The sequence below is a fragment of the Fukomys damarensis genome, unplaced genomic scaffold (assembly GCF_012274545.1).
Source record: "Fukomys damarensis isolate Sample0158 unplaced genomic scaffold, DMR_v1.0_HiC HiC_scaffold_16, whole genome shotgun sequence".
Lineage (NCBI taxonomy): Eukaryota > Metazoa > Chordata > Mammalia > Rodentia > Bathyergidae > Fukomys > Fukomys damarensis.
In genome coordinates, this window is record NW_022900928.1 from 62,120,385 (window position 1) to 62,144,059 (window position 23,675).

At 37.2% G+C, this 23,675-nt stretch overlaps 1 protein-coding gene across 4 annotated transcripts in view; it reads left to right on the forward strand.

The window, feature by feature from the left end:
- Htr3b (5-hydroxytryptamine receptor 3B) overlaps positions 1 to 23,675 on the forward strand; it is a 62,541-nt gene that overhangs the window by 19,657 nt on the left and 19,209 nt on the right. For all 4 annotated transcript variants that reach the window (XM_019208217.1, XM_019208215.1, XM_010629446.1 and 1 more), the window contains one exon: positions 9,888 to 10,048. In XM_019208217.1, coding sequence (XP_019063762.1) covers positions 9,888 to 10,048 — 161 coding nt within the window. The remainder of the gene's footprint in view (positions 1 to 9,887; positions 10,049 to 23,675) is intronic.

Sequence of the window (23,675 nt, forward strand, 5' to 3'; positions counted from 1 at the left end):
ACTTAGGTCCTCGTGCTTGCAAGGCAGGCAGCGGAACCACTGAGCTAAGTCCCCAGCCCCCTTCTATTTCCTTCTGCGTTCTAGCTTCCTCAGGCTTTTAGAGGGCATCTTACTTCCAGAGACTACAAAATCCCTGAACTTTGGGTAGCTCCTAAGACAAACAAAGGGAAGCAGTGCCCACTGGCCTCTGTGCTTCATGATTATCCTTGTTTTATTCACTGTTTGCTCACTGGTCAGGAGCCAACTGACAGAGACAACATTTCTCTAGCCCAATCCTGCATTCTCAGCAATTCTCAGCGGTGAGCTTGCTATCCAAGAGGGTAGCATCTTCAGTTTGGTTGTGAGAAAGCTGGTCCCTGTTGAGTTTCTTCTTGCATGAGCCAAAGTTCATTTCTATTCATTTGTCAACTCTTCCTTCCATCCTTCTGACACATTTAATGAGAATTCAATAGGTGCCAAGCTCTGTGCTAGAGTTGAAGAAATGAGCAATATAACAGCTCTCTACCTTCATGGTAGTCACAAATTCTAGAAAAGACATTCAAAGTACACTTTAATAAGTGTGGTAATAGAGGTATATATGAGGCCCCATAAGACCAAGGGACTGGATATGTAGCGTTTAGTAACAAACTGGTGGGAGTCAACCTGATTTATAGTGTTTGCTGATTTGTATGTAGTATATTCTCCCATCATGGTTAACCTTTTGTTGTTTATTTATTTTGAGACAAAGTCTCACTATGTAACTCAGGCTGGGCTTGAACTCATGATCGAGTGGCAAGATTGGGCTTGAATTTGTGATTCTCCTATCTTAGCTTTCCCATAGTGCCAGAATTACAGACATGTGCCACTATGTGAGCAGTGAGTTTTGTTGTTGTTGTTGTTGTTTTTGTACTGGAGATTGAACTTGGGACCTTGCACTTGCAAGGCAGGTCGTGGCACCACTGAGCTAAATCCCTAGCCCTAGTGAGTTCTTTTTTTAAAACACTTAAGTTTGTGGTAATGTTACATAGCCATCAAAAACTAATTCCATGATAATTAAACTCTTTGTTTTTTTGGTATGAGGGATAGAAATCAGGGCCTTACACTTGCCAAGAAGTTGCAGTACCACTGAGCTACACCCCAAGCCCCAAAACTCTTTTTACAGATGTGAAAACTAAAGCTTAGAAACTGAAAGCAATTTGGTCAAGGCCATGGGCACAAGTGATAGAGGTGAGAGATGACACAGAGAGAATGATTCTAAGTCCTGGGACTTTGGCTCCTTGGTCCATGACTTCTCTTAGTAAGCCAAGAGATACAAATCATAAAGGGTCAGGGCAACGGGAGGCTTCATATGTGCTTTATTTATGACTATAAAATATTTATTATTATTAAACATGAAATTCTGATCTAGAGGAATATCAAATACTGAGTGTGGATTTGGGCTTGAAATGCTGCCTCAGTGGTTAGACTGATATTTATTTTAAAAAACGACACTATGGAGTACCAGAAATTACATATGGGACTCTCTTCATTAAACATTTGAATTTGGCTAGAGTGTCCATTTCTGCTTTTCTCCTCCAGCCTGACCAGATGTGCTCAGAAAATTTGATTCTCCCTGAATATGTACATCTGTCAAAATTCCTGTCAATTTTAGCACGAGTGCAAAGGAGACGAACAAAGAGAGTTAGCGATTAACTTCAAAGAACTTTGTTGGAGAGGAATAAAGATATTTAAGGCCTATTTTGTGAACTAATTGCATTTGCATATTTATGGGATTTACTGATATAGCAGTAATTAAAAACTATTTAGTAGTCTTAAAGGACACATAACTCAGTTGCTGTTTGCATAATAAACACTTCCTTATTATGTTTGCATAATAACCCTGCTTCTGAAAGACATTGGTCCATCTAAGAGGTGCCATATCTTCTTGGAAATAATGGAGACACAGAGTGCAAGGGCTCACGAGGCTGTGGAGAGAGGGCTTCTGGTAGAAACACACTTCTAGGTACTCTCACAATGATGGGCCTGGCCTGAGCTGCTGTCAGAGGGTGGCCGATTGAAATCCCAGGTGAAGTCTTTGTTTTGCTCAAACAATATTACTTAAGTGGCCTGAATGCCTATCAACGAACGCATGGCTCCAAGTTTTGTCTTAAATATATGGATCTGCTTGAAAGGCCTGAATGTGTAAAGGGAATAATTGGATACAATGTGAATAAAAAGCTTTCTTGACATGAGAAGTGCTATTAAGAAGAGAGAAGAGACCATTTTCATGAAAAATTGAAGGCTGAGGCATTGGTTAATACCAAATCTAAAAGTATTGAATGAGCAAACTAAACTCCCATAGGACAGTAAAGTTAGAAAAGGAAGATTTTAGTCCCCAGACAGTACACAGCAGGGCCATCAAGGAAAGACCAGTGAATATTTGAAGAAGTCACTCACATAAAATCTCTCCCACCTTGGCAGGATTCATCAGCCAAGAGCTATAATGGACAGGATCATCAGACTTGTTAAATTAGCTAATGAAGGTCATAATGCACCTGTATTACACATCATTAGCGTTAGCCTTCCAGTAACAACAGATGGGCATATGAGTGAGTGCAGAGAAAAGGGAGGGGAAGCATGTCCCAGAAGGATTAACTTAGAGTCATGGCTTACTAAAATGCGTGGCAAGAATATGTCGATCATCATCTCAATTATATCTTTGCAAAAAGGGCAGCTTCTGCATTCTCTTCCATAGAAGTGCTACCTACATAGCTGCACTGCGAGAGGCTTGTAGAATCAGGCTCTTGTCCTGATTCTTCTTGGGTAGAATGTGACAATTCAGAGAACTTATACAAAGTGCCAGGACTTTTTGAAGGTCAGATGAACCCCTTGGTGAGCTCATCTCTTTTTTTTTGTTATTGTTGCTTATTCACTTTTTGATATAATAAATGATACAGATTGAGCAAGATGAAGACAGAGAAGAAGATGGGGGAAATATGGGAAAGAGCATGGCTTTTGCTGGATTGCTCCGGGACAAGCTCATCTCTGATAAAGCCCCATTTATCTGTCCACTGTCTCTAAACGGTAGTTCTCAAATACACTTCCCATAACTTTGAATCAGGGTTCCTCCACCAGCTTAAATTTAATTTTTTTCTTCTGAAATATTTTCAAATGAGCAGCAAAATTTACAGGAAAGTAGAAAGAACTCCTCGCCTCTCATGCAACTATCTGCAAATAAGTACCTTCACAGCTTGCCTCCACCCTTGAGTACTGTTATGATTTTTATAAACAAGGACACTCCTCTATATAAGCTCAACCCAATCAAAATTAGAAAATCAGCCAGGGATTTAGCTCAGTGGTTCTGCCATCTGCCTTGCAAGTGCGGGGACCTGAGGTCAATCCCCCGAATCAAAAAAAAAAAATTTAGGAAATCAACATTGTCATATTATACTACCTAATCCACACACTCCATTATTCCTTCTACATTTATTAGTTGGGTTTCTAATTTAAGAAAACACTTTCCTTTGTCCCATTCATGTGTTTATTTAAATCAATGTAAATTTTTGAGTCACAGTTTTATTTAGTGGGTTATAATTTGTTACTATCATTATTGATTTTATGCTCAAATTGTCCCAGATTTGGTTCCTTTAAGTGGATTTCTATATCCTTTTATCATGTACCTATCCTACTTTTAGTGCTGATTTGCTTTCTGGAACAAGATGTTCTAGGCTCTTATACTTTCCCTGCATCAGCTCCGGCATCAGTCAATTCTCCATTTCTTGCTGTTAGATGACTCTGACGTTTAGAAACTAAGATCTGGGTGCCAGGTGAGCCCATTCTTGTTGATCCTGGCCCTCTGAAGAACAACACTAAGGTATATATCTGTATGTATGAACATGTGCATATACACACATTTCCACACACAAATATACTGAAAATCATGAATTCATTCTGATACCTCCAAAACTAGTTCCACACTATATGAGTCAGCCATCCTCATTTTCTCCTCTTCATATTTGCAACTCCCTTCACCATCAATAGGAAACAATCAGGCTGTGTTTTATTGGTAGATGAAAATTAGATAGAGATCTTCTTAGACTGTAAACAAATGGACTAAGTAATTAGTAGAACAAAAATCCAGTATGTACTTCCCCTATCCTCATTTTGCCATGCAGAATTTTAGTCCAAGCCTGTGCCTCTACACTTCCACTTATAATAAAAAGGCAGATGTTGGGAATGGTACGAAATTTGGGTTTTGTTTCTAGAGCACCTAGGGCAGTGGAGGCAAATCTATGGCACACATGCCGCAGCAGGTTGTTTGTTATCATTTAAAGCTCTAAAAGTTTCACCGTCACCGACTTAGGGAGTCTACCAATGGAAGAGTTTTTTGTTTTGTTTTGTTTGAGACAGAGTCTCACTATGTAGTTGAGACTGACCTGGAACTCACTATGTAGCCCAGGCTGGTCTTGAACTCACAGCGATCCTCCAGCCTCATCCTCCTGAGTGCTGGGATTACAGGTGTGTGCCACCATACCCGGCGGCTGAAAGAGTTCTTATGTATGCTCTTTTCCTTAAGAATGAAGAGCAAATGGGTATTCAATCACACAGCCAAAAAAATGTATTGAGTGATGTCAATCATTAATACTTATCTTCAATGGGCCTAGAAACATTCTCTTAGGTAGTTGTTTTCTGAACTGTGGTCAGTGAATATTTAAAAAGCACTCTTATTTATCAAAAATCAATATTTCTTTTAATTAAAGAGGCTTAGGAAATACAAAAAGCACTTTTCCCATTGTATTGTTTGCAGTTGTTCCTAATTAGACAATACCAAGTTACCATTAGCTTTGTGTAATTCAAGAGTCCCATTTCAAATGCTGAAGATGTTACTGCATAGGTCTGATTTAGGAAAGCTATTTGGACTTCAATTATTAATGAAATTAGTGTCCTAAATGTCAGCAAGAGCATTGCCTTAGGTAAAGGCTGTAAAGGAAATCATATTAGTGTGGAATTTCCTCTCCTCAGGGGCTCCTCTTATATTACATTATTCACTTAGCTATCTCCTGTCAGGAAGATGGAACTGTTGGCCATCATCTGATGCTGGGGCAGGACCAAGTGGAGAAGTTAAGAGGGTTCATGATGGCATCAATTCCAAAACCTTTGTGTAGTGCTGGTATTGTCTTGGTCCAATTCAGTGTTCACAAAACAGCACAAACTAGCCAACGGAACAGAGTGGAGAGGAACTCTGTAATGAAAAATTGAGTGACATTCCATCCAGTCGGCAAGTTTGCATTTCTCCTCTTTGGGACCTGCCCAAGAACATTGGCAAGTGTGATGGCTCTTCTGTGGCCCTGCATCCTGGTGGCTGCCACAGGTGAGTCCTGTTAATCTTTTTACGAGGCATCAAGTGGAAGCTAGAGACAATATATCAGTTGTTCACTTTTATTCATTGTCTGTGAAATGTGAATTCTGTGAAGCCACACAAAAATCAATGATTTGTTTCTGACTTTGTTCCTATAATTACAGATGTGTATAGTATCCCATGGTGAGGATTTTTGGGTACAGCTGAATTGGCTCTAAAATGTTGTAATTGTTTGATGACTCTGCTTCTCTAGAAATCATATTCTCTGCAGCAGTTTGCAAGATTTTGGGCATTCTTTTTCAGATTTGCTTTTATGTATAGCAAATATATTTTTATTATCCGAAATAGTCTTGGATTCATTATAAGCTTTTAGCAGCCTAGAGAAAGAGTTCTTTGAATTTCTCATGGATATAGACATGTGTATATATTTTGGTATTACGGAGTTTATACCCAGCCTTACAAAATCTATATGGGTGATAAGTGTATGTCTAAGGACAAGTACTAAAAACTTGCAGGTGTTGAGTTTACAACTCCTCTTTAAAATACCCTAGAAACTTTCTAAATTTCTGGAACTATTCTTCCATGGTGCTGTTATTAACTCTTCTTTGTTGAACTGTTTTATTTAGTAAATAATTTATTCTTTACAAATGTGGACACATCATGGCTTTGTAATTGTGCGGGTGTTTCCCAACGCCCTACTTTCTTGGGGGGTCTCCTAGATCTTTTGTCTGAATTCTCAAGTTTTAAAATGTGACTGGAAGTGAAATGACTCAGTTACAGAGATGAGTAAGGTAGCCAAGAAACTGAAAACATTTTTAAAAAAGAAACTGGAAATTATTTTACTTTTGGATATAGAAGAAAATATTATTATTTTCTTATACTCCTTATTATAAGTAGAAGAATCCTGGATGTTTACATTAAAGGATAAAAGGCATACCTTAATTAGAAAAATAAAATAGAGGAAATTTCATTAAATGCCAAATAAATTTCTTTTTTGTGTGTGAGGATTGAACTCAGGACCTTGCACTTGTAAGTCTGGTGCAGTGCCACTGAGCTAAATCCCACCCCCTCAAAATGAATTTCTTAGCAGAAAATAAGTGTCAACATTAAGCTAAGATAAAATAGAAAAATAAAGATAGAAAACAGAAGAAATTCTTCTTACTGATATATCTTTTCTAGTGTTTTTTATTTATGCTTGCTTTTTCCTCTAAACATATCATAGAAGGGTTTTAATCATGTCTAATAACAAGTACTTTACCATAAATCATACTGAGGACACTTGAGGCAAGGAAATCTGTCCTGGGTTACTATTGAGATGATTGGTAAATGTAAGAACATTGAGTCAATCACTAATACGTGGCTGCTGATTGTATACTGGGTTAGAAGAAGGTCTAGCTCCAGTTTCAGTGTCACTGGCCACCTGAGTAAGTCAATGAATATTTTCAGCTTTCAGTTTCCATATGATAGCTTATTTTTTGGATATTCACAAAGATCAAGTAAGACTGTGAAGTTTCAAGGTACAATGCAAATATGTTATTGACCTGAAACCACACATATAAAAAATAGCCCTGGCCCAAAAAAGAAAAAAAGGAAGGAAGTGGGGGATAACCTTGCTGTTTCTACCTAGTCACCTACAGTCAGCCTTCCTTTCTGAAGGTTTCCTCACTGCTGTTCCTAATAATCTCCAGAAGGCAGGTCAGTGCAGTGCCCTGCTGAAGAGCTTAGGCTTTGGATCCAGACTACCTGCACTTAAGTTTCAGCCCCTTTGTTTGCAAGCTGTGTGGCCTTGGTCAGTACTGACCTCACTAAGCCTGTGGGCCCTCACCTTCAGTAATTATACACTTCTGATAGGGCTGTAAAATACTAGCTAATAAGATTATTGTAACTGTTACCAGATCATTCATACAAAGGGGTTAGCCTTCTGCCAGCATACAGTATGCATTCAGGTAGTACTAGGGATTCAGTAGAACCATTCAGCTAAATTGCATATTTCCTTGTAACCTCTCAGATATATGTCTAACTCTCTTATAAAGATACATACGAAGCCAAGAATATCTCTTTTCATTAAAGCGCCCTAAACACTTTAAGATAAGTGTATGTGAGAGAGTAACTCATTAGAAGAAGGAAAACAAAGGAATAATTCTATTGTACTATTATGTTCTTTTTTACCTTTTATTTTTATTAGTACATTAGTACATGTGTGCAGTACAGAATAATCGCATGATTCATGGCGAGTTGATACATGTATGGAAGACATCTTAATTCCTTTTTCATCCCCTTCCCCTTGTATTCTTATCTTCTTCTGTTTAAATTTCTCTTCGTCTACAAGTGCTTCACAACTCAGTCCCTAATACATTCTACTTTCCAGAGATTGTACAAGTGAACTATTTGAAGCTGATTATTAGCATTCAGGAAGGCAGTGTTAGCCTGGGTCTGTTGATAGCTTCCATCAGTGTCTGTTGAAACATCATTGAACTGTGAGTCATTTAGTGCTTGTGTGAATGTCACATTAGCTTTCAAGGGGCATCATTTACTGTTAATTAATGGTCACTTAAATCCTTAATCTTTCTCCTATAATTGATCTTTCTCCTCAGGCAAATTTGCATTCATAGTAGAAATGTAATTTATTATTTCTTCCCATCTTAAACAAAGAACTCTTTCTCCTTTTGGTTTTAAGTACACTTCCATTTGCTTATAATTTTTCTCTTTTCATTACTTGTTTCTCTTTTGTTCCCGGTCCTAGCTTCCAGAACTTTCTCTTTTTACCTAAGGCTTTGATTCTAGAAAATATGTGTTTATCCACAGGAGACCTAGGGACCGATTCTTAGAAAAGGTAGCAGAGGGGAATTAGAATCTTTTTTGAGGCACCACACATTTATTTCTCAGAATTATGTTTAATGCTGCTTTGGATAGTTTCCTGTATTGAATCACGCACATTTCAGCATTTCCCCAACTGAGACTCGAATTGGGAGCTTCCAAGCGAGGTAAAAATGAGGCTGCCCAAAGCGAAATTTGTAGGAAGAACATTGGGCCAACTTTGCTTTATGTTCCTGACCCCCCCTCCCCCGCTTGGAGTGCTCCATTGAGAAATGGTCTCAGATGGAGAGATTCACAGCACACTTTTTGACAATAACAGTTCACAAAACCCCTAAAAATGATACCTGATGTGAGCCACTCACCTTAGTCCTGCACGCCTGAATACCTGATGCCATTTTAGGCATCTTCTTGGGTGAATAGTTAGGGAGTTACAATGCTCATTAGATTCTCAGTTCTAATGGTAATGAAAGTGGATATTCCACTGCCTGCAATGAGTCTGGGATTGCACCTCCAGCACTGTTGTTAGTATTTTGGTCACATTGACATTGATAAATCATAGAAATTGCTGCCTGTGGTGGCAAGTGACACGACATCATTCATAAAGAAATGGGCATAAACAGGATTGTCGCACAGGGAGAAGCGATCTCATTTACAGTTTCCTGCTGGACCCCTCATGCTTTCAGCAGCTCATCAAAATAACCATCAAAACCAGTGAGAGCCCAGGCAAATTCACAGGCGGACACTACAGATAGAGCTCATCACGCACCATGTCAGGAGGTGTGCAATTTGCTTCAGTCCAATGACTTAGCGAAGCTTTGAATCCCCTAAGGGCTGGCAAAGCTTGTGAACAAAATATCTTTTTGCAATTCAGAGAGAGCCCTCACAAATTTGTCACTTCCAATTGTTGGTGCTCATTTCTCTTGCCTTTTGTCCCCTGGCCTCCTGTGCCTTAGCACCAATCACTGCTCCTCTACAAATCAAGATTCCTGGGTCAGAGGAAATAGTTGTTCCCTGGAACTGGATAGAATTTTCCCAAAATAAAGATCTCATTTTCTGACAAGTGAATTTTACTTAAAGGTAGACAGTGTGAGAAAAGAGACTTTTGAGAAGAAAAGTATGTATTGGAATTCATTAATTTTATTTTTTTTCCTTTTTTTTTTTTTTTTGAGACAGGGTCTCACTATGTAGTTGAGACTGACCTGGAATTCACTATGTAGCCCAGGCTGGTCTCGAACTCACAGCAATCCTCCTGCCTCAGCCTCCCAAGTGCTGGAATTATAGGCATGAGCCACAACGCCTGGCTTCATTAATTTTATTATTTAGAAATGCATGCAGATTTCTTTGGGTTCAGTAGTTTGCCCATTACAAATAGAAAAGTTAAAAGGAAAAATAAAGTGGGAATTAAGATTTGGCTAAGTGTACAGGTGGGTTTCTTCCCTGTGCCAGGAGGAGGGTAATACAGGAATAATGAAAGAATTCTGTTCCCAAGATGCATGATTGCTGTTAGATGGAATTGTAGGTGTAGTATGCACTTTTGGAGATGGGTTGATTTACCTGTCTTTACAATGAGATTTCCATATTGGACACTTAGGCCACTCACTTACTTTAAATAAGTGTCTGCCAAAGAGCCCAGTAGCTAGCTGTGAATGTGTGCAGACTATATTCTGTGAAGTGCTAGCACATTCTGAACTATCTAAAATCTCCTAAAGATGCTTTATATTTTCATCTTCACAGTGAAAGTTTTCTTTTCCAGGAATTCTAGCCACAGATATGCCTCATCCCAGGAATTCTGCCCTGCGTCACCTCACCAAGCAGTTATTACAGCAATATCACAAGGAAGTGAGACCAGTTCACAACTGGGGTGAGCCCACCACAGTCTACCTGGACTTGTTTGTCCATGCTGTGCTGGATGTGGTAAGGACCGCCTTGTCCTTTCTTATTCTTATTCCCCTTGGTTAAAGCTACCTGCAGTTTATGCAGAAACCTGGAAGAGATTTTATTCTTAAGACTAGTTGAACTTCTGGAGAAGTCGTGCTAGATTCATTTTAGCAGTTGGCATGGGGTAAAATATTTATTTGGCAAATCATGCTTTCTTGCCTCCTACTTACAGGGATAAGACATAGTATAGAAATATCATGTAATTAAGATGTTTTAGGAATCGTGGTTATAGATCATAGTACATATTTTATGAATATTGCTGAAATCCAGGATGGTAGTAGGTGTGTTTTCCTGTGTCACATTTATTAGTGGAAATAGTAGATATAAGAAAAGATCTCTTGTTTATTGCCTGAAATTTGAAAGAGAAAAATGCCCTAGTACCATGAGTTTATAAAAGGGCTTTTATGTCTAAAGTGTTTGCCAAGAATGGCAGGGAGTACTTGTTTATTAAAGCAGCCCTTTCTGTTATTTCTGAAAGATAGGTCATAGGAAGAAAATGAGAAAACTTCTGTAAAGCTGTTAGCAGAGTTATTAGTAAGCCTTCTATAAATGATAGCCTTGAAGATTATTATTGCCTTTTCCTTCTTCTTCCTCCTGTTTCCTAATTACAAATTTTCAATATCAGTAGATCCCAGATTTGTCTTGATTTCTGTTAAAAACAGACTTTGAATTTTGTTAAAGTAGTTTAATAATTGTTTTACAATTTAATTCACAAAACTTTCTTTTTCTGTGTTGGGAATTGAACCAAGAACTTCTCATATGGTTAGCAGATATTCTATGACTGAGCTACAGCCCCATTTCATTTTTTGAAATTAAGATATATATATGTATATATATATGTATATATATACATATATATATGCATTGAAGTATAGAGGTTTTAAGAATACAGTTTGATCAATGATTTTGATCATTGCACACCTTTATAATTTGTGCTTCTGTCAAGGTATTAAAGATTTCCATCATTTCCAGAAAGACCCCTTATTCCATTCCTAGTCTGTTCTCATCCCCTCCATCCATAGACAAATACAATTCTGATTTCATCCATCAGTGATTAGTTTTTTTAAGTTCTAAAGCTTCATATGAGATGTGTTTGGGTTTAAGTTTTTCCTTGTCTTGACTTTTTTTGGGGGTGGGTGTGCTTTACTAGGGACCAAACCTAGGGCCCCTTTTATGATAGATAAGCACTGTACCATTGAGCTACATTTCTAGCCCAGTAATTTGTGTTAGTGAAAGGCATTTGACTATTTCATTGAAGTTGCCAAATTTATTGTCTTCAAATTGTTCATAGTTTCCCTTTTTATTAATTCAATATCTATAGTATTTCTAGTGATATATATGGCCACCTTTATGCTTCACATTGTTTTTGTTTTGTTTTTATTTGTTTATTTGTGGTAGTGTGGATTGAACATCACACTGAGCTACAATTCCAGCCCTGGGTTTTTTTTGTTTGTTTGTTTTTTGTTTTTGTTTTTGTTTTTTCCGGTACCAGGGATCGAACTCTGGTCCTTGCACTTGCGAGGCAGGCCACCGAACTGCTGAGCTAAATCACCGGCTCCAGCCCTGTTTTGAGGCAGGATTTCTTGCTAAATTACCCAGGTTGAGCTCAAACCTGCTGTACTGCCTCAGCCTCCCAGAGTGCTGGGATTACAGGAGTGCATCACCATGTCTGACTTATGCCTCATGTTGGTAATTTTTTGTTTCTCATATTTTTTCCTTGACCAATGTTGCCAAGCATTTAGCAATTTTATTTGCTTTTTCAAAGAGTCAAATCTGGGCTTTGTAATTTTCTATATTATTTGTTTTCTCTTTCACTGATATCTGCTTCTATTTTTATTATTTCTTTTACTTACTTTGTGTTTAATTTGGCTTCACCTCCCCTTTTTATTCCTTCCTTTTTCTTTTTTTTTTTCTTGTTTGTTATTTTCTTTGTTTGTTTTTTGGTGCTGGGGATCAAACTCAGGAACTTGTGTTTGCCAGGCAGGTGTGACCACATCCCAGCCCTTTTGTTTGTTTCTTTAAGAAAATGGACTCCATATATAGTTCAGGCTTGCCTTGAATTCATGTAGCACAAGTTAGCCTCCAACTCAGCCATCCTCCTGCCTCAGAGTGCTGGGAATCCAGGCATGCACCTGGCTGTCTCTCTCTTTTTTTTTCCCCCAAATTAATTTCTTAATGTAGACACGTAATTTTAAAACTTTTTCTGTTCTAATATAAGCATTTACTGCCCCATTAACACAATTTTAGTTGTATCCTACAGATTTTGATGCATTTAAAACATTGAAGTATAAATTGCATAGAATGAAATTCATCTTTATTTATTTATTTATTTATTTATTTATTTATTTATTTATTTATTTATTTATTTTGGTACCAAGGATCAAACTCGGGTCCTTGCACTTGCAAGGCAGGCATCGAAACCACTGAGCTAAATCACCAGCCCTGAAATTCATATTTTAAAGCCATTTATTTCTCTCTAACTATAGTCCCTGGCACCTACTGACCTGATTTTCACCTATCGCTTTGACTTCCCCTGAATGTCATATAAATGTAGTTTTACAGTATTTTCCCTTCTGCATCTGACTCCTTTCACTTAGCATAATGCCTTTCAGATTCATCCATGTTGTTGCATATTTCAGTAGTAGGAGTCCACTGTTCATGTGTACTACATTTTCTTTGTCTGTTTACCAGTTGTTGGACATGAGAATTGTTCCCATTTGGGGGCAATTATTAATAAAGCCATATTAAACATTTACATACATTTTTATTTCTTTTGGATACTTAGATGTGGTATTGCTGAATTATGTGATAAATTTGTGTATAATTTTATAAGAAACCATCAAGCTGTTTTTCTGAAGTGGCTGTTGTCATTTTTCATTCCATTTAAAATGGATGAATTGCTGGGGATTTAGCTCAGTGGTTCTGCCACCTGCCTTGAAGATGCAAGGACCCAAGTTTGATCTCCAGTTCCCAAAAAAAGGATGAATGTTCCAGTCTCTCCATATCATCACCAGCACTTGATGTAGTCAATCTTTTTTTTTCTTATTTTGGTAGCAGGGATTGAACTCAGGTCCTTGCTTCTTTCAAGCTAAATCCTCCACCCTGATATAGTCAATCTTTTTAATGTTCACTATTCCAGTAGATTTGTAGTATCTCGATTTTTAAAACTTTTTATTTGCCTAAATACTAATGTTACTAAACATCTTTTATTTGCCAATTATATATTTTTATTAAGTATTTGCTTAAATATTTATTCCTCTTTTTACAGTGGATTATTATTTTATTGCCAAGTTGTGAGAGTTCTTTATATATTTTGAGCCTATTTCTGGACTATTTTCTAAACCAGCTTATCCATATATCTACTCAATCCAATACCACACGGTTTCAAGTCCTGTAGCATTACAGAAATCTTGAAATCAGATAGTGTAAGCCTTCCAATTTCATTCTTCTTTTCCAAAACTGTTAGGACTTTCTAGATCCTTTACACTTACATATAAACTTTAGAATTAATTTACTAATCTCTAAAAAATATTTTGGAAATTTGATTGGCATTGCATTGAAATCCATAGATCAGTTTGAAAAGAATTGCCTAACAATATTGAGTCATCTGATTCATGGCTTTATTGTTTATCACCATTGTTTAGTTTTTAAACTTCCCTTAATGTTTTCTAGCTTTTGATGTGCTGCACATATTCAGTTAAATTTATCCTTAAGTATTTCCTGTTTTTGTTGCTGTTGTAAATATAGTATTTATTTACTTTTAAAAATATTTATTAGTACATATTTGCAGTACATAATGATTACATTCACCATAGCGGGGGGGGGTGATATATGTATATAACACATCTCAATTCTTACTTTCTATTCCCAATTCCTCTTTCACTTTTATAAATAATATTTTAAATTTGAATTTAGTTGTTTGTTGCTAGCCTACAAAAGTGCAGTTAATTTGTATATATTGGCCTTAGATCCTGTGATACTGACATCTCTTTTCCTGACTTTTCTATATATTCTTTCAGATTTTCTATGCAGGAGATCATGTTGTCAATGAGCAAAGATAGTTTTACTTTTTCCTTTTCTATCTTGATACCTTTGTTTCTTTTTATTGCCTGTCGTACTGCCTAGGAACTCCAGTATAATACTGAATAAAAGGGTGTACTGCTTTACAAATATTGATTCAATAAATGGTTGATAGTGCTACTAAAATCTTCTATCACTATGTGGCCCAGGCTGGCCTTGAACATGCAATCTTCCTGCCTCAGCCTCCCCACTTATAGGATCATAAGTGTGTGCCACCTAGTTGAGATCAAGTATTTTACTTGTAGTATTTTTGTAGTATTTAATCTACTTGCCAACATAATCTCATAATTTTTTACTATTCATGTAGAATAACTCATTTTGGTTTTTTTCCTCATTGAGTTTATTGGTACATTTTAGGTATACAGTACAGTTACATTCATCATTGGGATCTTGTACTTTTACATGACAGGTCTTGGTTCTCATATTTTCCCCTTACCCCTGACCTCCCTTTGCCCCCTCCTCCTGTCCCTATTTACAAATACTTTATTTCCATTTCTCATTTTGTTCTTTTGTTTCTCATATTCTGCCTTATTTTAGACAGTTTTACATTTTTAGCAATTATTTTTAAAAATTTTTTTGCACTTTACTAGAGATTGAACCCAGAGTCTTTGCCCTGACCTATATCCCTAGCTCTTTGTATTTTTATATTTTGAAACAGAGTCTCATTGAGTGGTTCAGGCTGGACTTGAAGTTGTAATCCTCCTATCTCAGTCTTTCAGAGTGGTGGGATTATATAGGTACATGCCACCACTCCTAGTTTTAAAATAAAAATTTTTTAAATGTTTTAAATATTTTATCTTAGTTCTTCTCTTAGCTTTCTTACTGTCCATTTTATATTATTTTTAGAAAGTCTTCAGGATTTTCATATTCATTATTAACTTATTCCAGTATAATTATAATTAATCTATAACACTTCACATAAAATATATAAAATTTAAAAGAGTAATCCATTTACCTGCTCCCCATTTTTTTGCTACTTTTATCTTCAATTTTTACCTTTATGTATATAAAATATTTCACAACAGAAGGTTATCAGTTTAATGTGTTTTTAAAAAATGATTTGCGAAAAAAAAAATTTGCCAGGCATGGCATATGGACCTGTAAGCTCAGCACTTGGTTGGCTGAGGTAGGAAGATTGCCATGAGTTGGAGGCCAACCTCAAATACATAACAAAACCCAACCCCCAAAAAACCAAAAAGAAAAAAAAACAAACAAAAAAAATCAAAAGATAAAAAATAATTTAGTAACTTTTCTTTAACTTATTGTAATGGAGTTTAAATGTTAATATCTTAGTGGGTGTGCAATGAATCATAAAATTTCTAAGTTTTTTATTGATAATTATGCATTGAAATTGATGAAAAACTAAATTTGAGACTTAGAGCATAGGGTTTTGATTCTTTATGTGTTTAATCAGGTACAGGTTACTTTATGTAATTTTCTTCCAGTTCACATAAACCCTTAATCAATTGTTTCTTGGTAAATGGGAATATTTAAATGGTACTAAAAAATTACCCCTTTTAAAAAACAAATTGTAAATGGTACTAAAAAAATTAATCCCTTTTAAAAACAAATTTGAAATATTTTCCAATTTTATTTTCCCACTAATACTAGTAAAAGTACTAGTCCTGAAACAGAAAATATGAGGTGACTATTATATATGGTGAATGTTTACATTAAAAAATTTTAAACTATTACAATAAAGACACATTGCCATTAATTCTCCTCAAACTACTCCCTCTCTTCTCTTCAAACATACTAGTCCCATCATTCTTGCCACTTTTTAAGGAGTTCTGGTAGTCCTCTTTGATGAGTGTCTTTTTGTGGCTTCCTTGATGTCTTAAATCAATTCAAAACATTTCACCACACAAAGAATGGCTGCCATCAAGAAATCACACAATAACAAATATTGGTGGGATTGTGGGGAGAAAGGAGCCCTTTTCCATTGCTGGTGGGAGTGCAGAATTGTGCAACCACTGTGGAAATCAATATGGAGATACCTCAAAGAGCTGGGACTAGAGGTTTCATTTGAACCAGCCATTCCTCTGCTGGATATCTTTCCAAAAGAATTAAAAGAATCATACCACAGTGATATACGCGCACCAATGTTTATAGCAGCACAGTTTGTAATAGCTAAAACATGGAAACAGCCCATTTGCCCATCTGTTGGAAACTTGATAAAGAAGATGTTGTTTTTCTATAAAATGGAATACTACTCAGCCATAAAGAATGAGAAATTAGAGTCATTCATAGGAAAATGGATACATATCGAGGATATACTCTTTTTTTCAGCTTTAATTGAGTTTATTGGTACATTTTAGGGATACAGTACAGTTACATTCATCATTGGGATCTTGTACCTTTACATGACAGGTCTTGGTTCTCATTTTTTCCCCTTGTCCCTGCCCTCCCTTCACCCCCTTTGAGGATATATGCGTAAGTGAAATAAATAAGTCACACATGTATAAATACCGAATAGTTTCTCTGGTGTGAAAAACTATAATAGTACACAAGATCCTAAGGGGATAATTAATAGTATGAAATAGGAAGAAAAGGGCTAAAGGTGTAGGGAAAGTGGGAAGGGTAGGGGAAAGGGAATAAGGGAAAAGAAGAAAATATGAGAAAATGAAAAAATGGAAATAAAGCATTTGTAAATGGGGAGGGGAGGAGGGGCTGAAGGGAGGGCAGGGACAAGGGAAAAAAATGAAAACCAAGACCTGTCATGTGAAGGTACAGGATCCCAGTAATGAATGTAACTGTATTGTATACCTAGATTGTACCAATAAACTCAATAAAAAGGAAAAAAAAAACCATTATGGTGTGTCCTCATCCATCTTATTCACTGGATCTGCCATTGTGCAACTTCTAGGCCTTCCCCAGGTCAAAACTATGAAAGGTAAACATTTTGAATTGATTCAGGATGTGAAGGCAGCCACAACAGCACAATTAGGGGCCGTCACAAAAGAGAAGTTCCAGAACTGCTTCAGAAAGTAACAAGAACAATGGGATAAGGGTGTTCAAAGCAAGGGGAGTATTCTGAAGGGGTTTCACAGCAGTGTGTCTTTTACTGTAGTACATTTTTAAAATTTAAGCATGCACTGTATTTTGTGATCACACTTTGTACTGTTTAATGATAGGAAAAACCCCACATCAAAAGGTCTAGGCTCACATAATTCTAATAGAAAACTCTTTTAGTATATTTTTAATTGTACATTGAACTAGAATCTTGGAGACTGAATTTCCTGGGGCTGATTCTTCATCTGGCTGAAAGAGATATTATTCTTTCCCATTTAGTTGTCAGTGGGTTATTATGACTGTTCTGCTTACCAGACCTTGTCTAGTGGTGAAGCATGATTTGAATAAAGATATGCAATATGAACCATGTCATGTGAAACCCCAGGGCAGAGGGTTAGCCAGCCTTCAGTGAGAGATTAAGACTAGATGTAGATTTCTCTTCTTCTACTTTCAGACTTCATTTGATTAGGATAAAGTAGAATTATTTGGGCTTTCCTTTAGAGATTTATTTGGAGATAAATATGAGAAGAAAACAGTAAGATCTTTTTTTTTTTGGAGACAGAGTCTCACTATGTAGTCTAGTCTAGACTTGAACTCTCTGTAACCCAAGGTGGCCTCATCCTTCTGCATCAGCCTCATGAGTGCTGTGATTACCAACACGTGCCTCCATATGTAAAGTCTGTCTGTCTGTCTGCCTGTACTTATTCATTTATTTATTTAGAGACAGAGTCTCACTAAGTTGCTAAATCTCCCAGGTGGGACTTGAACTTTTGATCCTACTGCCTCAGAGTGCTGGGATTACAGGCATATACCACCTTGCCCAGCAAGTCTTTATACTATTTTCCCTCAGGAAAAGTATACAGAGGTTTGTTTTGTTTTGCTTTTAGGCGGGTTCTTGGTCTTGCTATGTAGTGTAGCCTTGAATTCACTGCATATCCTACACTGTTAGGTTGTATGATGATTTTTTTTGTACCAGGGATTGAACTCAGGACCTTGCACTTTCAAGGCAGGAGGCAGCACCACTGAGCTAAATCCCTAGCCCTTCCCACACTATTAGGGAAAAAGATAGGAGCTCACCAGTCAGGGCAGCTTTATTTAGAACAAACCTGAGTGGCACCACCCTGGCACTTAGACAAGACTGGTAACTCTCATATAGGTTGTAAGGTCTCTTACAGGGTCATAAGCACAAAGAAGGACTCTGAAAGGAAAAGGGCAAAATGGGACTTTCCAGGGCGAGAGTTCATTGTAAAGGAGTTGTGGCTACCTGCCAGAGGCAAGGCTTCAGGAAGTACACAGAGTAGTGGTTGCCTGTCAAGAACAGGGCTGAGGAATGATGGGATGTGTGTAGCCATGGTTATGTGGCCTTATTAATTCATGATTATACATCTTTAGCATAGCAGATTGGAAGAGGCTTAAAGTAGCTTCCTGTCAGCCAGGAATGGCAATGGTCAGACTCTTTCAGAACTCACAGTCATCCTCCTGCCTCAACCTTCCAAGTATTGAGATTACAGCTGTTCACCACCACACTCAACTTCAAATTGAAAATTTTTATTGAACTCTTTCTTCTTAACTTTATAAAAGAAATTAAAAGCAAATTCCCTATGGTAGACAAGGAGAACAGTATTATTTGGGCTTTTTTCTACTGTTGGAAAATATACTTGTTTCTATAATATGTTAGACATATCATATTATTAGATACAGCAAATTTTCTTTTAGAGGTCTGGAAGCTAGGCATGGTGGTGCATACAAGTAATCCCAGCATTTGGGAAACTGAGGTAGGAGGATTACCATGAGTTCGAGGCCAGCCTGGGATACATAGTAAATTCAAGGCCAGCTTGAACTACAAAGTGAGACCCTGTCACAAAATAGAGCAAACAAAACAACAGTCTGGAAAATTCTTGTATCTTATCCTTTTGGTGTTATTCCTCACTACTACCTTAGCAGTTCTCTTAAATATGTGCTCAGTGTTAAAGAGAACCCTAGACCTCTTGGTTTTTTGTCTGTATTTTTTGTTCGTTAGATCTGTGGTACTGAGGATTGAACCCAAGGCCTTTGCACTGAGCTACATCCCCAGCCCTACTTTTATTTTGTATTTTGAGACAGGGTCTCACTAAGTAGCTAAATTCCCCAGTGTTATGGCTTATGTCTTGATGTCCTCCCTTAGCTTCGTTCAGTTGTAGGAAGGGCTTTTTCTGAGGTGGTTGGCTATAGAGTGTGTGATGCTAGATTAAGGGTGTGTGATCACTAAACCACTACATATGAGCAAGTGGTTTGGCACCGCCCAAATCCCAGTAGTCTGAATAAAATAAAAGGAGCCAAAAGGCACTGTTTTAAAGTCTCTTGTTGCTTTTGCTGCCTCGTGGGAGCCATGAACTGCTTCTCTGCGACTCCCCTCTCATCTCTCGTTGCTTTTGTGGCTTGTGTCACCATGAACTGTTGCACCTTTACCACCCTGTCTTGGAGCCAGCCAATTATGGATTGAAACCTCTACAAACTCTAAGACAAATAAACCTTTCCTCCTTAAACTTTGAGTGTCAGGTATTTTGTCTCAGCAGTGAGAGACGGTAACTAACACATCCAGGCTGGGCTCAAATTTGTGATCTTTCTGTCTCAAACTCCCAGAGTGTTGGGATTACAGGTATGTACCACCACACCCAGCACCCTGTTGTTTCTTGCCTCTATGTTGCTCATTTTGTTTCCTCAGCTGAAAACCATCCCCTTCATTTTCCCTGCGCAATACTATAGTCCTTTAAATATCAGCTCCCCAAAGAAATTTTCTTCCATTCTCCAAAGGCACAATGATGTCTCCTTCTTTTCAATTCACTAGAATCTATTTATTTCTTAATGTACCTATTTTCTTTTAAAATGTCACATTTCCTAATTTATTGTAAGCTACTTGAGGGAAGGACTTTCTTATTCTTAGTCATAATTTCCACAACAAGCAGCACAATATATTTTACTTCCAACACACTGGGTCAATACTTGTCAAATGAATAGATAAATTTTAAAAATAGTAATAAGCAGCAATCTAGAATTGTCTTTTTTGATGATAGCATCACTCTGAATATGCTTTACAAATGTCTGTGTTGCATTTAGGTGGGCTAAGATAGGTCCAGAGGCAGAGGCAGTTTGGAAGGACATGATAGAATCGCTTACAGACTCTGCCTGGACAAGGACTTCCTTTGTGGGAAAGGAGAGCTTGTCTGACACATCTGCCAGCCACAGAACTGCTGGCAACTTTCATTTGAAATGAAGAGCTTTTAGCCCATCTCTCATCATGGCACCTCTCTTCTATTATAATGCTTTGCCTCCTGTTTTGTTTATATAAAAGACTACAGTCTTGTCTTAGAATTTCTGGTTATTATGAGTACCTTAGGGAAATCTGATTATAGGGATAATCTACTCAACAGTGAAGAGTTTCAATTTGTTTCTATTGAGTTTTGTCAATTCCGAATCCCAGATACCTTTGTATTCCAGTCCATTGACTAAAGCCTCCAGCCAGACGTTGAGGCATCTGTTTCTATAGTCTCCGGAACTGGAAAAGATAAATAAGAATGTGGGGGAATTATCTGTATATTTGCTAACCACCAATTTAGATCTAAATAGACTCCCTCTGTTAGGAAGACTAATGAATTCCAATTCTGTGAAATATCCTTTGCTTTTAACAAGCAAGATGGAAGGTATCTAAAGAGGGAGAAAAAAAAAAAAGCAGAGATACACAGAGAGAAAAGCTGTGAGTAACGCCACCAGAGAACCAATTATGTTCACCAGCTGGCATTGAGAAACTTGTTTCCTTTGACAAAAAAAGATTTTTAGTTTTAGCCTCAAACTACTTTTTGACATTGTGTTCTTTAGGGCTGAATGATGAGTCCTCCCACCCACACCCATAAGATGCTAGAAAAATTCTTAGCATCACTGCTGTATGTGATTTGCCAAACCAATGGACAAAAAGAGAAATGAGCTCAGGCATCATGGCAGTTAATAAGGATCAACTGGATAAAAAGAGAGTGAAAACGAAACACGACAAGGTAGAGATCCTCTTCCCAGCCACCAGACTGAATGAATGGGAGATGTTCACATCTCTGTATGACAGTGATAAAGAAATCAGCAAGGACAATTGCTAGCTGTAACGACATGGTTCTTTTGAAAGCATATGTAATTGCTATATTACCCAGTAATATAGTGTACATTTTGGACTCTCTTTCCCTCCCTATTTCTTGGGAAGGTTCATTGATTGTAACTAAGCTGACAGTCTTTTTGTGTGTTAGTGAGCCAGACACAGTATATTTAATGACGTCTTGACTGTAATATCTGCACAGAAGTAGTGCCCCCTAATCTTGAGTTCTCAGTAGAGGACTTTCTTCAGTTGTCAGGACCCCCGCTGAGCAAATCTTGGCTGAAAGTCCCCTCTAGCCCTCCTACAAGCTGTTCCTTGGGGAAATCCCTGTGAATTCAGTCTTTTTACTTTGTATACAACTTTAAAATCTGCCTCCCCCAATTATCTATTTAAAGTCCACAAAAATCTGTAGAACAAGTTCTCTCAGACCACTGTTTCTTCTCCTTTCTCAAGGTACCTAGGAGTGCATATTTGGTAGCAATGTTCTTTCTTGATTGTCAAAAAGGGAAACTGTATGTACTTACTGGCTTGTATTAGAGAAACTTTAAAGTTTATTGATTTTTCTTTTAAATTGATGCTGTCCTATTCAAGTCACTACATATATCTGTCTAGTCTGTGTACTGCACAAATCCAGATGCACCATTTTCACAAATTAGAAATCTCTCTATCCTAGGCTCAAGGTGAACTGTTCAAAATGGTAGTCTTGACCCTTGCACAAAGGACAGTGGCAGGAGAATTAACTGAACAATTAATTTAATATGCCCTTACTGGGGAATTGTTATTTGCTTTCATTCCATCAACTCCCCAAACAGTGTTATTTATGGAATTCCTCTGGTATTATACTAAATACAAGAGCAACACAAAGGTTACCTAAATGACTGTAGCTTTGAACCTAAATGTTGCAGAGCAATTGCATTATACAATTTATTTCACGTGTCTTCATCTTAGCTTTTCCATCCACTTAGTCTCTTCTAAGGATGCAGTCAGTTTTCAGTGATGGATTATATACCCAATAAATGATAAATATGAGTTCAAGGAGAACTCTTTAATAGTTTGTATAGACCTTTTTAGTTTTAAATTCCCTAGGAATGTCTTCAAAATGATTTCCTTTTCTTTATTAATACATTTTTAAAAAATAGTTTTACTGAGATTTAGTTTAACCTCAAAATTTACCAATTTAAGTCTATGTGATGCCATATGCCTATAATTCTAGCACTTTGGGAGGCTGAGGCAGGAGGATCACAAATTCAAACCCAGTTTGGGCAATTTAGCAACTTAGTAGACCCTGTCTCAAAACAGAAAAAAGGTGAGGGTACTGGGGATGTACCTCAGGGTGAAGCTCCTGAGATCAATCTCCAGTTCCACTGAAATACACACACACAAAACACCAATTTATAGCATACAATTCTGTGGGTTTTAGTATATTCACAAAACTTTGCAACCAACACCACTAACTAATTTCAGAACATTTTCATCCCCTCAAAGAGAAACCCCATACTCACCACCATCTGTTCTCTAGAACTCCTTTCATTTTGTAAAATAGAAACTCTGTGCTCATTAAACAATAACTCCCCACTTCTTTTGCCCCAGCCTTCAACAACCACTACTCTACTTCCTGTCTTACAAATGTCACTACTCTGTGTATCAGCTAAGTGGCATTGTGCAGTATTTGTCCATTTATGATTGGCTGATTTCACTTAGCATAATGTCCTCAAGTTTCATCAATGTTGTAGCATGTCTTAGAATTTTCTTTCTTTATAAGGCTGAATAATATTCCACTTTATGTGTGTATCAAATTTTGTTTATTTATTCACCCATTGATGGACATGTGGTTTGCTTATGTCCCTCAGCCTTTGTGAAAAATAATACATTTTAAATGCTATGAATATGGGTGGATAAATATCTTAGTCTTTGCTTCCACTTTTTGGATCTATACTTAAATTGCTGGATGATACAGTATTTTCATTTTTAAAAATTTGGTGGGGGGATCCCATGCCATTTCCACAGAATCCGCAACATTTTACATTCCACCAACATACAAGAGTTCAAATTTGTCTACCTCCTCACCAACACGTGTTATTTTGTCTACTTGTCTATTTCTTCCTTATTTGTCTGTATCTCATTGTGGTTTTGATTTGCATTTCCTAATGATTAGTGATTGCATTAGTCAGTTTAGGCTGCCATAACAAATGCTACAAACTGAATGCCTTAAGCAACAGAAGTGTATTTCTCATAGTTCTGAGGGTTGGGACCCTGAGATCAAGGTTCTGGCCATTTGATTGTTGGGGGGGGGCCTGTACCTGGGTCACAGATGGTTATATTCTTACATGGAAAAAATAGATCTTTCTCTCTCTCTCTCTGTTTTTTTTTTTTTTTTTTTTTTTTTTTTTTTTT